The 16,593-nt window shown below is 40.4% G+C and overlaps 3 protein-coding genes across 5 annotated transcripts in view; 2 read left to right on the top strand and 1 right to left on the bottom strand.

Annotated features, from left to right (window-relative positions):
• The window catches only part of LOC124176644 (flotillin-2), a 478,641-nt gene that overhangs the window by 106,470 nt on the left and 355,578 nt on the right, over positions 1 to 16,593 (bottom strand). The window lies entirely within an intron of this gene.
• LOC124176640 (juvenile hormone esterase-like) overlaps positions 1 to 16,593 on the top strand; it is a 62,688-nt gene that overhangs the window by 16,493 nt on the left and 29,602 nt on the right. The window lies entirely within an intron of this gene.
• Positions 13,192 to 16,593, top strand: part of LOC124176630 (esterase E4-like) — a 51,754-nt gene continuing 48,352 nt past the window's right edge. For both annotated transcript variants that reach the window (XM_046558175.1, XM_046558176.1), the window contains exon 1: positions 13,192 to 13,703. In XM_046558175.1, coding sequence (XP_046414131.1) covers positions 13,363 to 13,703 — 341 coding nt within the window. In that variant the 5' untranslated portion in view covers positions 13,192 to 13,362. The remainder of the gene's footprint in view (positions 13,704 to 16,593) is intronic.

The raw sequence follows: 16,593 nt of genomic DNA, 5'->3' as shown, positions 1-16,593 counted from the left end.
CAACATTAATCCTAGCGAAATCACTTCATATTCACATTTCAGCTCAGTGCTACAATACGACGGTTTGCATTTTTCAATGCCTTTAGACCAGATTCCAAGATTTGAGAAACTTAACAAACTTTCAATTAACATTTATGGTATAGATAGTATGGAAAAACAAAAGCGCAGTGAAATTGTACCCATTTATTTCAGCCGAAACAAGTCTGATAAACCTACAATCCATCTTTTAGTAATTGAGTCTGAAAACGACGATGACGATGATGGTATGGAAAATACTGAAAAGAATGTAACACATCATTTTGCATGGATTCGGAATTTATCGCGGTTGACAAGTTATCAAATTTCTAAAGATAAACATCGTACTTGGTTGTGCGATAGGTGTCTATCACACTTTCAATCTGAAAGGTGTTTGTTCGAGCACAATGTAGGTTGCATGAATTTAAACAAAACCAAAGTTATCTTACGAACAGAAGCGGACAAGATTCTCAAATTTAAAAATTTTCAACACAAAGAAACCGTCCCGTTCTGCGTTTACGCAGATCTAGAATGTTTACTGTAGCCCAGACATGAAAGTTTTGGGAAAAATAGAACAATTTATGAGAAGCATCTTCCGTATAGTATAGCTTACTATCTGCATTCTGCGTTTGACGATTCGCTTTCAAAATTCAAAATTAATCGCGGAGAAACTTGCATCCAATGGTTTGTGAATGAGTTAAAGGAATTGGCACATTCGTTAGAGGGATATTACAAGACTGTTGTACCGATGGAACCACTAAATTTCAATCAGATTAACGTATTTTATTTATCGGTGGTCTGCCATATTTTTGAAAAAGCGTTTACACCCACAGACGTGAAACATCGGGATCACTGTCATTTCACGGGAAAGTACCGTGGTGCTGCTCACCGTAGCTGTAATCTAAATTACCAAAATTTGCACACTATCCCAATGATATTTCACAATCTATCGGGTTACGATTCGCATTTTCTGATCAAAGCCCTGGCAACGTCATTCGAAGGTACTGTTAAACTATTACCTGTTAATAAAGAAAAGTACATTTCCTTCACTAAATTCGTTGAGGGAACGGATGTAACGTTCCGTTTCATAGATTCGTACCGTTTCATGCCTAGCAGCCTCGATAAATTATCATCGTATCTGGACGATTGTCGAAAAACAATAACACGTAAATTCTGCAGTAGCTTGAACAAATTTCGGTTGTTGACTAGGAAAGGTGTCTTCCCGTACGAATACATAGACAGTTGGGAGAAGCTCGAGGAGAAACATTTACCAGCCAAAGAACAGTTTTATTCAAAATTGAACGACCGGAATATATCAGACGACGATTACGCGCATGCGTGCGACGTATGGCAAACTTTTAACGTCCAAACTTTGGGAGAGTATTCGGACTTGTATTTACAGACGGACGTGTTTTTACTGGCTGACGTTTTTCAAAATTTTCGACAGAATTGTTGGACGACGTACAAACTGGACCCATTACATTACTACACAGCGCCCGGTCTGTCGTTTGATGCAATGTTAAAATGTTTAGGCATCGAACTCGAGCTTCTCACCGACATAGACATGGTTATGTTTATCGAAAAGGGTATTCGAGGTGGTGTGTCACAGTGTTCGAACAGATACGCAAAGGCCAACAATAGATATATGGGAGAGGAATTCGATCCTGAGGTCGAAGAATCTTATCTCATGTACTTTGAAGTTAATAATTTGTACGGTACTGCTGTGAGCTTTGCTCTGCCATACAGTTCCTTCGAATGGGTATCAGACTTCAGACAATGCGACGTTCTTACCATCTCGGACGATGCGGAGTTTGGTTACATGCTGGAGGTAGATTTGGAATATCCTGCGGAACTGCATGAAACTCATAAAGATTTACCATTGTGTCCGGAGCACTATGTACCTCCGATTTCGAACAATAAACAGCCAAAATTGACGCCCACACTACTTTCCAAGAAAAACTACGTTGTTCACTACAACGTTTGGAAACAATGCTTACAATTAGGCTTAAAATTACTCAAGTTCACCGAGTTCTCAAATTCAGGCAAACCTCGTGGCTCAAAAAATACATAGATTTGAATACCGATTTGCGGAAAAAACGTCATAACGAATTCGAGAAAAATTTTTACAAACTGATGAACAACGCAGTTTTTGGCAAAACAATGGAAAACGTGCGAAAGTACAGCGATGTTCGATTGATCACCGAATGGGATGGACGGTACGGTGCCAGAGCTACCATAGCCAAGCCTAATTTTCACAGCTGTACCGTTTTCAACAAGGAGATGATTATCGTCGAAATGAGTAAGACGAAAGTCAAGTTGAATAAACCATTGTATGCAGGTTTCTCCATTTTGGATCTGTTTAAAACATATATCTATGATTTGCATTATAATTATATTAAGCAGAAATTTGGCAACCGAGCAAAATTAATGTATACGGATACCGACAGTCTGATTTACATTTTTACCGTCCCCGACATATACGAACATATGTAGGAGGACTTGCATAAATTCGACACGTCTGATTATCCGCTTGACAACGCTTATGGAATGCCTCGAGCGAAGAAAAAAGTTCTCGGTTTGATGAGAGATGAGAATAACCGAAAAACGATGCTGGAATTTTTAGGATTAAGAGCCAAATTGTACGCATTCTAAGTCTTAGGAGATGAGAAAGACAATAAACGTGCCAAAGGTGTTAGAGGATCAGCGTTGAGAAAAATAACTTTCAACGATTATTTGGAATCTGCGTTGAAACGTGAAAATTTGTCCACAAATCAGCATTTGATATTGAGTCGAAAGCACAAGGTATACACCGTAGAACAGCAGAAAGTGGCACTGAGCTGGAATGACGACAAGCGGATCGTGTTTCAAAACACAACCGACACGCTTCCGCGGGGTTACACGCTTGCATCTTAGCTTTGTAATTACCGTTTCGTAATCTATGTAGGACTTAATTTATAACTGTACCATGATGTATAAAATATCATTATTATGTAGGATGGTGAATAAGAACGCTCCGAAATATGAAAAATTGTACAACGATGCATATGTATGTCGATTGTCTAAAAAATAAAGATGCATACTTGTTATGTGTCGGGTATGAAATAAAGAGGCACACACGTTTTTACAAAAAAAAATCATTTATTCAAATGTTACATGTCCGATTCGTTTATCCAACTGTTGTGTGTATTGTCAAAACCTAACCATTTAACATATATTTTTCTTCCACGCTTCTTGAGCACCTTCTCCACCAGATAGATATCCGGATGTTTAACCTTGAGGAGCTCTTGTTCGTCTTTGAGCTTGTACGTCACAAGATGAGTATTTTCCACTCGACTGATCGTGAATATTTCGGTCGTCTAATTGGGAGTGTAACCTTCCTCGAAAACATTTTTAAATTTGCTGATTCGAACTTTGTCGCCGGATTTGAATTTTGCCGATACGGTAGGTATCGCTCGAAGCCCTCCGTACGCCTGACGTAATAACAGCCTTTCGTTTGCAACGGTGACATCCGACGGTTTCATTCTTATGGTTCGGTGTTTGGTGTTGTTGTAAGCCGAAACCAAATCAGATAAGATACCGAGCCACTTGTAGCTTCCTTGCATGCTGAACCGTGTCCACATTTTACCTTTCAGCGTCCGATTGAAACGTTCACAGATCGGAGCCTTCGAATTACTGTACGTGGAGTAAAGTTTGATTCCGTAACGTGTCATAAGCGATTCAAATTTCGAGTTGTAAAATTCCGTTCCGCTGTCGACGTGTAAGTTTTTCGGTAACCGTCCTTGGAGAAGCACAGATTTCATTGCCTTCGTAACATCATCTCCTTGCTCTTTATCGGTACAGCCTACGCATACTTTGGAAAAATATCAATGACTGTGAGTATGTACTTGTAGCCTTTGTTTTGTCCAGCGTACGACGTCATATCAACAAGATCCGCCTGCCGGGTCTCGTCGATGCCGCGTACGTCTACACGTCGACGCGGGTGATTCCGGCGTGTAGGCTTATGCAATTCCGTCACCAGTGCTTGCTTTTCCTCGTTCATATTCCAACGCTCTGAGTCTGGTGTCCAGTTTGGAAATGATTTCTGCGTTTCGAATCGAAAAGTCTCTGCCCGTTTTAAAGTCTGTGTAGAAGGTATCCAAGGCTTTCTCCGTGGTGATCTCCAAAGCTTTGATTATTTGATCAAGGTTGTCGATTTGTTTTTGCAGCATGCCGAATTTTCGTCTTCAGGTTTTTAAAGTTACAGCATTGTTCGGCTCTGCGGGGTCAGCGACATTGTACAGTCTCTTGTTCCGTATATCGTAATGCCCGTCCGCTGTTATTTCAAACCCGACACCCGGAGGACCGCGAGTGCTCGCAGCTGTGTTTTTATTCAGCTGACGTCCAAACACGTCGACGCTCATCTCGTAAATGATTTCTAGAGTCGACGAGAATTGGCTAATAAATGATTCCGACTTCCCGTAATTCTTCCAGAATCGACATGATTTCATTGTTGTGACTTGTATTCCCGGCCGCTTGAGATGCCATAAGCAAACGAAGACGTTCCACCAGCTCGTTAGCGTCGTCCCAGAAAATATAATCTGTTTTAACACCTTGTCGAGTAACCCAAGCCTGAGGTAGCAGAACACCTTTGCCCGTACGCTTCGACATCTGTGACGATAGTGATACGCCTTTGCCTGACGTAGAAATATTGAGCAGCTCAGCAATTAAATGCTTAAATTTGGCGCTCTGAGCGTTTCAGATAGGCTCGTTGGCGCTATAGTACTTTCTGTGAGCATTTGTTGCGAGAAGGATATTTCTGTAATTCTCCTTGTCGTTGCGGGTAACCTGAGCGCTGTTGGGCATCTTTTTAAACAGCAGCTCCAGCAGTCCCTGAGTTTTCGGATAGAGCGTGCCGCTTATGCGAACGGAATCGCGCTCGAAGCTTATCGGTGAGTCACCAACCATCAGCCCGGCAGTAGAAAGACTCCGTACCCCGTACACGGTATCCAACTCGTGCTGTCTTTGTTTATCGTTAAGCATCTCAAGATATTCATTTTCTGATCTCACCGACGATTCCGTAACAGTTTGATCCTCTTCCTCTGCAGTTGCAAAAGAATCTTCTGCTTCCATTTCGTTCTTCGGCTCATCCTTCGTTTCAGTTTTGAGTTCTTCCTTCACCTCTTCCTTGACAAGTTTCGTGCCTCGAGAAACATTGACTAATTCCTGCAGCGGGGTTACCACAGGTTTGAAGACATCCTTCATTGTTTCCTGCAGCGACTCTTTTCCCGTCTTGAGGATTCTGTGCTTACGACGAATCGCATTACTCGCTTGAGCGATACGATGCAAGACTTCTTTTTCCTCACGAATTTCCTGCATGTTGACACAACTAGTTCTGGAAAGCTACTGTTTCGTTGCCTTCGAAGATTGTGTATTTTATCCTCTTGTCATGTTTATAAAATTGTCAAATCCCCTCCTATACCGACCATTACCGAACTCTCTATCCTTGTTGATCACTACGAACCCATATTTGTCACCGTTTCAACATGCCGCACACAAGTCTATAAGCTCTACGTACGACACATCGGTGTTTACATGATCGTTGTACACATGTCTCAGGTTCATCTCGTCTTGTTTAAATAAGACCAGCAAGTTGGTGTTGTCGCGCACGAGATGCTTAGGGATTCGAGCGTACGTCTGACAAAGATAAAAACAGTCTACATCGTGATGTCTATCCACACAAAAGTACGCGCGTATGTTATCCTGCTTCCGCACGCTACGTCATCGAATATCGTGATCGAGTTAGGTTGCGTCTCGTTCGGTGCAATGACGTGCTCATGCTCGTTAAAGGGGTAATACTCAATACCGTCGACATTTTCGAGCACTTGACTCAGAAACTTGTGTTTCGGTTGATTGAGAGATTTTGAGTAAACGTACAGGTTTTCGAATCTCAAACCGTTCGGATGCGTTATAAGCGCAAATAATGCGTTGGTTTTGCCACAGTTAGATGGTTCGCAGAATACCGCACGTACACTACTCGGCAACAATTTGCCATGATGTTTCTTCTGTTTTGTACTCTGCTGCGTAAATTTGTCAAAATTCATCACGGGCAGCTTGGTCGATCGTGTCTCGAACCTCATCTCGAACATGACTGGCTGGATTTTCTATAAATGCATTGTTTATAATAACTTTCTCTCAGTCGCAGAGCGGACATGATTGTGCACACACGTGATCGTAAGCGATCGTCAAAAAAGCGATCAAGAGGGAAAGGTTTGGTAACTAGCATTATGGTACGAAGTTGACGAAAAGACTCGCGAGAGGCGATTCCGGTATCAATCCTCTCGATGTGGCGTGTACGGAACACGATATAGCGTATTCGAAAAATCGTGAGAACTTTGAAGCCAGAAGCGTTGCGGATAAAATATTAGCCGAAAAAGCCTGGGAACGGGTTCTTCGCAAAAAAAAAAAAACTCAAAGTGAAGCTACCACGCCCAGCGTTGACCAACTGGGATTTGCTGAAGTATGCAAAAATCATGAAAATTCCATACTTCCGAGGTGTCTTTATGCGCAACGAAACGCCCAAAACCGGACCGTGTAAAAACGAGACAGGTGTAGTCAATCTCGACGATAAAGATGGCCCTGGGACACACTGGGTTGCATATAAGAAACGCGGCAGCGATGTAGTTTACTTTGACAGTTTCGGTCATCTTCAACCTCCGTTAGACCTCGTGAAATATCTCGGTGTTGGTAGCGTTAAGTATAACGACGAAAGGTATGAGGATTACGGTACATTCGATTGCGGACACTTGTGTCTGAAATTTCTAAGCGATGAGCTACATAAACATGACACGTAATTTAATAACGTCAGTGGAGCACTTACTGTCATGGATGATTCGTTTACATTAACGATATCAGGAACGTATTCGATTCTCGAGGCGCAATATTTTCCTCCGATCGAACTTGCTCTGAACAAAAATTATGTTCTCGGTCTCGTTGAACTGTTGACCTTCAATTCCATTCCCAACGTTGATGTCGGTCATAATAAAATATACGTAGCCGATAAGGTAGTCACTATATCCACTGGCAGCTACGAAATTGAGGATATTGAAAAGTATGTTCAAGACGCGTTAAGAGATACCACCATTGAAATCAGCATAAAGCCTAACAATAATACGTTATGCAGCGAAATCAAATGTAACCATATCGTAAATTTAGAACCTGACGATTCTTTTGGTCAGCTTCTTGGATTTACACCGCGCATATTGACAGCTAACCAAACTCACCATTCGGATATGCCTGTAACTATTCTCAAGGTCAACGCGTTGCGAGTCGAATGCAGCATTACAACGGGCGCCTACGTTAATGCACATAAAGTGCATACTATTCACGAATTTTTCCCTATCGTTCCACCGGGATATAAGGTCGTGGAAGTGCCGTCGCACCTCATTTACCTTCCGATCACCGTCAAGACCATAGATCACGTACAGCTTCGGTTAGTCGATCAAGACGGAGATCTGGTTAATTTTCGCGGAGAAGTTATAACTGTGAGACTGCACATCAAATCGCAATCAAAGATGGGTATTGTATATAACAGATTGTCCAAAAAAAGTTATATTAGTCAGTTAGCATGTTCCGATCAAGTCAGTCATCGATCGATTCCCGAATCGCTAACACGTGGAAACGTGGAGTTCCCGAAGATAGCTTTGGGTCTAAAGCTGACACCTCTTGGAAAAAGAATTTCCGACAAATAAAACTGCCATTCTGCTGTTTCGTTGTATGCTACGTACCATGGATGAGGAAATCTTGAGCATTCCAACACCTGTCGTCTTTGACGAATCAATCGCCCACCAAGAAATACACGCACACAAACCGTACGATTCGTCAACTTTCAACAACAACGATGAAATCCGAATCACCGTTCAGCATCAGGATTTATGCGTTTTACCGAGCAAGAGTTCGCTGCATATCTCTGGAAAATTGCTTAAATCGGACGGCACTGCAGCAGCGATCACAACTTTAGTCAATAACGCCATCTGTCATTTGTTCGAAGATGTACGGTACGAACTAAACGCTGTAGAGATTAATAAATGTAAAAACGTTGGTCTGACCAGCCTGCTGAAAGGTTTCAGTTCTCTCAACCCTCGTCAAAGTTGGCTTATGGAAAATGCTGGATCGCTTGATATTCAGGAAACGAAAAAAATAACTGATGCCAATGGCAACTTTGACGTAGTAATCCCCTTGAGCATGATATTGGGCTTCGCTGAAGACTATCGCAAGCTCATCGTTAACGCGAAACACGAGCTGATTCTTACAGCATCAAAAAGTCATTTAAATGCCGTCGTTCAAAATCAAGACGAAGAATTTAGAATCGTGATCTATGTGAAGCTCTCGGATCAACGAAAAATCGCACTGTTGAATTTCTTCGAAAAAGATACACCAGGCTCCATGAGCTTCCGCAGTTGGGAGTTGTACGAATATCCTTTGCTACTGGCAACCACGAAACACGTTTGGATTGTGAAAACGTCCACCCATTTGAAAAAACCGCGATTTGTCATGCTCGGTTTTCAAACGAATCGAAAAAACAAAGCCGGCAAAAAGGCCAGTCATCTTGATCACTGTAACATTACTGACGTCAATCTCTTCTTGAATTCCGAGTATTATCTGTACGGTAACCTGAACCTGGACATGAGTCACAATCGCTTTGCATCACTGTACGAGATGTACGCAAACTTTCAAGCCACCTATTACGGCAAAGAACCCGAGCCTCTGTTGACGAAGAGCGAATTTCTACAGTACGAACTTTTGATTTTCATCGACTGTTCGAAACAAAACGAGGCTCTGAAATCTGGACCGGTAGATATACGTATCGAATTTGAGGCTAAAAATAATTTTCCTACTGGTACATCTGCCTACTGCTTGATTTTACATGATCGTATGATTGAATAAAACCCACTGAGTGGTGGGGTGAGAAAATTGGTATAAAAATCTTGAACGTTGTGACAATCGATTCAGTATTTTTCACGATGGAGTTCATAGTCAACGTACAAGGATTTAGAAGATCGGGTCCCGGTTTCACACCAAAAGAGTTGGCAGTTGTGTCACTCGACAAAGGTAACAACCCGTCAATTTTTTTCTTCGAACCTCCGTACGATTGGAATTATTCACTTGCTCCATTCAAAAGCGAAAATTTGTGGCTGTCACAGAATTATCATGGGCTATCCTGAGAAGGTGGTGATTTACCTTCCGAGAAGCTCGACTTCACGATGGAATGTATGTCGCTGCGTAATGCTTCAACAGTTTACGTAAAAGGTTTGGAGAAGAAAAGTTGGCTGCAGAAAATTCTGGGTGAAAAAGTTGAAATCGTTGATTTGATGGATTTGGGTTGACCGTCGTTGTAGAAATTGAATCAAATGTTAGACACGAATTCAAACTGTACGCATCATGCTATATTGCGTCCAAACTGTGCAGCTCAAAACGTATTGTGACTGCGAATTTTTTTACTCAAATACAAAAGACAATCGGTATCTGCTCGAACAGTTATTCATTCTCATTGCGTAAAGCATGGGTACGATACCGTTGAGTAAGAACACCCATATATCAGCATTATGAATTTCATGTAAAACTGTAATCTTAAGATGTTTTTTTCAATAAAAAATTTATACCGTCAATATCAACCGTTAATTCAGAACCTCTGTCCTGCTAGTTAAGAGTTTATTTCAGAACCTTCCAGAATTCAACGTCGCACCGCAATCCGTTGTCCGCAGGCCGCTCACCGTCAAGTCAAAACTCGTTGGACGATTCCGAGTATTGTTTTTGTTGGACGATTCCGAGTATTGTTTTTGTTGGACGATTCCGAGAATCTCTCAGGGTCAAAGAAGCTCTTTCTCACGGTCCCGGACCGCTCGCCGTCAAGTCGAAACTTGTCGAACGCATTGTTTGTCAGCCTATATTCGTTCAGGGTCGAAGCAGCCGCATACAAATTTCAGAACCTTCCAGAATTCGACGTCGCATCGCAATCCGTTGTCGGCAGGCCGTTCGCCGTCAAGTTGAAACTCGTCGGACGATTCCGAGTATTGTTTTCGTCGGACGATTCCGAGAATTGTTTGTCTAAAATTCGTTCAAGGCCAGAGCGGGTCTTTCAGAATTCAACGTCGCACTGGTAATGCAGTTATCGATCCCGCTCGATGAGCGTGATTTTCTTTACCGACAAAGAGCACAGTTTATCCCACAAGGGGTAACACCACGGCAATTTCAGGCATTTTTTACCGACGATCATGGTCATTTGGAAGATTTTTACCGACAATCATGGTCATTTGGAGGATTTTTTACCGACGATCATGGTCATTTGGGAGATTTTCTTACCGACGAGCGGTCGGCAGAGCACATTTTATCTTACGAGAGTGGGGTAACCTTCAAGGGTTTGCGTCTGGGATGCACGTATTGGCGGATTGGTCGGCTTGGTCGGTAAAGAAGGTGTTTCTATCCAGAACCGGCCTTGTTATACTACTTAAGTAAGAAAATAAAAAGAATAGATGCTTTGGTCACATAAATTAATAATGTACTATGTCGTTCATGGGTGTAAAAAACGAAACCCAATTGAGAAGAAAAGTAATCGTTTATTCTCGAATGTTCGGGAAATAATAATAGATTATTTTTGGTCATTCTTAGGATGTACGCCTGCGCTGTGGAAGCAGTATCCTGTTATATGAAACAATTGAATACAACGTTAAACTACTTAAATATTGGTGCCGAATGAATATTTTTTAATAGTTGATCAATAATCTGTTTTATTGAAAACCCTATTTAATGATGTCAGACTACGTACTTATTGCCTCGTTACCGTACTACGGATACATTTGCTGTCAGTTTTACCAAACCGACTCATTTTGGAACGGACGAAAAGCGCAAGTCGTTCTTGGGGCATGAACGTGTCGTGACCGTGCGTTTGAATCAAATCGATGAGAGGAACGTCCGAATGTCCCCGTGTGAGTTGGAAATAAATCTTACATTTTACGCGCCTAACCTCAAACATAATTTCGCGTATCCAGATCAGGAATTTATGAATAAGAACACACTGCAACAACATTTAAATGTTGGAAGAAGCTCGGATAAGCCTCAAGATTGTAATATCAGCTCCAAAACATTACTGGTGCACTGTCGCACTGGCTTTTATTATAAACCAACCGCTCGGCCTACGAACTGCGTGCAAAATATAAAGAACATGCTTGGAACGTGCGATTGGTGAGTTTATGAACTTCGAATCCTCAAATAAGATTTATTAACTGTTAATAAATCTTCATTTGGGATATCATGGTGTGAAACCTTTTACAGTTAGTGCTAATTTTTTAATAAAAGAAAAAAAAATTTGAACCAAATCTCGCTTTATCAGCCACAAGTTGAGAGTATCTTTCCAATAATAGACATATTTTAGTGAGAGTTGAATATTATATTTAATTCAAATACTATGAAATTTCGATTCTAGTTGTAACGGCACACATATTCATTACAAGTTAATAAGTTTTTTAACAGTAAAAAATGGTTCCTGAAAATAGTCAAAGAAATATATTTATTTGTCATGACAAGACTCTTTTCTCAGAGTCCGGTACATATGATTTGAAATGAAGAAATCCGGGTAATTATTGATACTCAGGACGGGATGTACTAATTCCAGTTTATTGTCATGAAAGACTTCATCAGATAGCAATACCGCTCTATTCGCTAAATTGAACATCGTAGCGACTTTCTGCTGTATCGGATGATGTAACAGATAGTTCAAATACGTTTTCGACGAAGTTGGTTTCTGATAACAATTAGTGAACAGGTAACCTGATCACTAATCGATAGATAAACGATGTATGAAGCGTTTATCACACAATCCAATCTAATGTATTATATCATAATACGTATAGTACATATGATAAAGACTGTTCGCGCCAGTTTATTATTATTGTATTAGTTTTGTAAATTTATCATAGCAATACTTTAGTTTCGTTATATTTGTATGTTGCACCTATTTACCACGTATAAGGTGACCAAAGAGTCACAACAGTAGATTTACTTTCTTATTCCACATGACGAGTAGTTCAACGTTATAGTAATTCAAATTACGTACTTATTGCCCACGTCAGAAATTCGTGAGCCGATACTCGAATCGGCAGTTACGTACGTTCGCTTGGCCGGTGAGGGCGCAGCGCAAGTTAGTTAGTCTCGAGCGCTCGAATAGGTAGGACGTGTTAGGTTTTCCTTAGACACGCGCGTCGATTATTTCGTTTCGCGTAGTTTTAAGATTTATCTGTTTAACACGGTCGGGGGAGACGTGCTTCACCCTCCGGTTGGGCCGGGGGTGTCGCGTCTCCCTGGGCGAGCGTCACTGCATTTCAGCGTTGGTTCCCGAGACGTCGGGACCGCTGTTTGCACGGCATTGGGCCACCTTGACGCTCCCCACTCCCTGCTTCCACGAGTGCGTGGAAGTTGCGGAGCACGGTTTCTCATGGAGACTTAGATAAGTTGGCTTAAGATCATTGAATGATCATTCAATCTGGTTGACAAGGAACGCACCAGCGGCTGTATTATCCTGTTTTATGATGATCTGATTGGCAGTTAATAAACACTGGTCTTGCTTCGGCTTTTCCCTCTGGACCGTAAGGGTTTTTATGCCGAAGCAAGCGTCTTGTCTTTCCCGCGAAATTGTGTTATTTATTTATTCACCCTCTCACTCACTCATCCCATCCCGATTGAAGTTAGAGAAGAACTCTGGTCAAACGACCAAAACAAGACAAATTACCTAATTGTAAGAGTTCTATTTAGTATATGGGATCTCAAATAACTGAGAAGTTTTCAACAAATTTATTGATTGTGCAGGTACTTGATGACATGGACTGACGATGAATTATTTTGGGTGAGTTATTGAGATTGCAGAATGAATTCATTCGTTGTGGATAAAAAAAGATATGCATAGTTACTCACAAATTTGGATCCACATATACTGCGTCGAGCGACTCTAGGCGGTTTTTCAATGAGAAGAATTTCGCAGTGATGCGGCGATTAAGAATCTGCCTGGCAGTGATTAGTTTAACGATAATCAACAACAAAGTTTCTTTACACTTCTTTATTATGTAAAGGGCTGGACGATACGAAACCATTGGAAATTCAGTTGGCTGTATCAAACTCGAGTATTTGCACTTATTGTCGGTATGAAGTCGGAAACGTGAAACGAGCAGTGAGTATCAATAACTAAGGTGGTTTAACGCATTGCATTTTCGAGTGATACCGAGACAATAAACAAAACAAATATGTTCATAATACTCTTGATCATTACGGTGCTGGTGTGTTATTTTGTTTGCGCGACGGTCGTTGGACAGCTTGAATATCATGTTTGACGATTGGCATGTCAAACTCGTTCGCGATAGACAAACAGTTCGAAGCCATAAAACAATTCCACCAGCAAGAATCACTAGATTCGACTTTGTTCTCATCGGACAACGTCGTGTGACGACAATGGTTTCATATTCAGGGGCGGAGTGTCTTTTTCTCTCACTATTGCTAAGCATTTTTTTCGCGTCGAGTGCCGGTTACCTCGGTGGAACTACTCAACCGGAAGTGATTATTCCCCAAGGGACTCTGCGGGGAAAAATTATGACCACCACCCATGGCCGAAAAGTGTCGGCCTTTCTGGGAATTCCTTATGCGCAACCACCGGTAGGAAATAAGAGGTAAGTGAAGTACATAAATTTAGTGCTTACCGATTCCATGATGTTTTTTATCATAGAACTCATCATGTAAATGCAACTGATGTGGCACTTTTAACTACCTACAAACTTAGGAATTTGGAATGGGTGGAAAGTTCCATTAACACAAAGATTGCATTCAGTGAAATAATAACAAAATATGTTCGTTTCATAGCTTCAAATAAAAAATAACATGCCCCAGAAGTAAAAATAAAGTGAAAACTTTTGACGAAAACATCTATAAACCGAGCATTGAAAAGAATGCATACTGAAAGATTTATAAAGAATTAGTTCAGGAACAACACGATCCATAATTCATTGAAATTGGCCGAATGTGTCTAAAAGCAAGAGATGTATGAAAATATTGTAAAAAGATCTAAACGTTACATAAACTTTCGTGTGAAAAAATTCATACGAATTATCCTAATTCAGTAATTTTTTTTTGAGATGAATTTTTGATATCGTCATATCTTAATTTTAAATCTTCATTCATAAAACTATCAGTTTCAGACTGGCCATGAGCCAACCCTCGAACTACCTGTTCTCACACTGCAGCTTCCAAGTTTGTAGATAAAAAATAATAATAATAACTAATTCGAATTTCATGCTACAAAATCAGATTCGTTACCAACGCTCTTAAAGCTCTCGGATACTATTTTACGTGAAAAAATGACAATTTCTAAAATTTTAATCCACTATAATGGATCCACCATTTCAAAGTTTGGAAGTCTAACCTTGGATTTGTTATCGGTGAACCAAAAAACTTCGTCTAACAATTTCTACCAAAATCGGAATCTGTTTAGATGTTTTGCCATCATATTGGATTACTTTTTTCGATTTCACAATCGGACTTCAAATTCATGGTCAGCCACCTGACAAATTTACGAGTACCGATTTTCATCGAAATTCAAATCACTTTTGTTTGATATCAGATTATTGAATTCACCAAATCTGGACTATGCAAATCTGACCTTAGATTCGTGATAAGCGACCCAAAAACCTCACGATACCAATTTACATTTAATTCCATTCACCTAATCTTAAGATATCATCATTTTTATTCGACGTTTCGTAATTTTGTTACTGGAATAATTGAAAAAGTACCAAACCGATAAAAGCAAAATCATAGCAGTTCTAAGTTCGGAAAAGCCGCGTCGCTGAGACCAAAATCATCGGAATACGGTAACTCGGTCTCGAGATATCGTCCGGCAAAGAAATTGGTTACATATGTACATACGTACATACGTACACTTGGGATGTAAAACTTCTGTTAAGGGGAAGACCCAGTTGGAACGTCCAAAAAAAGGCTTTTTTTCCGAATTTTTTTTGGCCAAACGACAAGATAATTTATAACAGTCTTTTCATATGTAAGATATATATTCAAAGTACACATTACCATTTTTTCAAAGACAAATATTATAAAATAAGCCGGTAGGAGGCAATGGACGGGACGTTTGCAAAAAAAAGAGGTAGTTGCGGTGATCACTACCGCGCAGCAATGGATCATCTGAATTCAACAAAAGAGGGGGGGGGGATCTTCGGTTAATGATATAATGCTCCGGATGAACGAAGGGTTTTGAAAAATTTCAATTTTTCACAAAATGGCGGACGTTGAAAGTCAAAAGTTTCGTTTTGACCAAAATTTCGCTCACATTTTTCACTATAAAAAAAAAAAATAATTGTCAAAAAAAAAAAAAAAAAATCCTTATTTTGTCCGGAAGACAATCATGTATAAAAGAAGTAAGACAAATTTCAAACCGATCAGTAAAGCCGTTCTCGAGTTACAGCGATCATCGACTTCGAAAACATGGCTTCGAGAAAAACGCGTTTCAAGTTTTGGGTACGATTTGTATGCAGATAAAAATTTATTTTATAACTTACATTGGATCGTCTGTTCCTAGGCCACATACTGCGCCGTTCTCCGCTTTGTTAGCTGCACCTGCAGCAGTTTTTCGTTGACGACAAGCTACCGGTGCCTCTCGAGTATTTTCGAGGGAGCGCCGGTTTGCTTTGTCAGACACGGCGCCCTTCGAAGTTATACATCTTTGCGAATAACGGTCCGATTTGCATGTCATTATTCGGAAAATACTCTTGAAATATTGTTATTTTAGAAAATGGAAAATAAACGATTTTTTCAAAATGCTAACCGGGTCTCCCCCCTTAACGGATACCTCCCAACAACGGATTCCTCTTTACAACGGATAGTCTAAACATCACCAGAAGTACAATTTAGACGTTGATGTTATTAGGAATAGCAGACACTATTCAGTAATGTGCAATATTTTTAGTACCGTAGATGTCCGGTATTGGCAAGTTTTACTGTACAGAGAACAGTAGATTAGGCGCATTTTTGATTTATAGAAATATCATCATGTGAAGAATCATTCTTTAACCGTTTCTTTCGACTATTCAATTGAGTCTGCATACTTTCGAAAACACTGTAATAAATATAATTAAAAAAATTTCATTAAACATTTGCGTACACTTGAAAACACAGTGTTCGTGTACACAAGAAAGTTACCGAAAGAAGCAGATATACTTCAATGAACAAAGTTTGCAGTTCCTTCCATTTCTGTAAGTGCGTGACATGACACTCACAATTTCTGTACAATACTGACAAACCTAACTCTGTTTCTATGTAATCTTATCTGGTGTTCGTCAGTCGAACTATGTGAAACTAAACATTCATTCATTTCCAACTGGTGACCGGGTTTCTTCGTTAAGATGGATCAGACGGTTACGAACGGAAATTAATTCGAAGGACTAGGGTTGCACTTTATCGGGTTCACAACAGGTCTGTTACAAATATTGATATGAAGGTAAGCAAGGTGCCGCTTGGAGTAACCGACTGTTAGACCCAATTTTAAACCTGCTG

Source organism: Neodiprion fabricii, chromosome 2 (genome assembly GCF_021155785.1).
Source record: "Neodiprion fabricii isolate iyNeoFabr1 chromosome 2, iyNeoFabr1.1, whole genome shotgun sequence".
In the NCBI taxonomy this organism is placed as follows: domain Eukaryota; kingdom Metazoa; phylum Arthropoda; class Insecta; order Hymenoptera; family Diprionidae; genus Neodiprion; species Neodiprion fabricii.
Note: the sequence above shows the minus strand (reverse complement) of the source record. Positions and strands in the feature narration are given on the sequence as shown.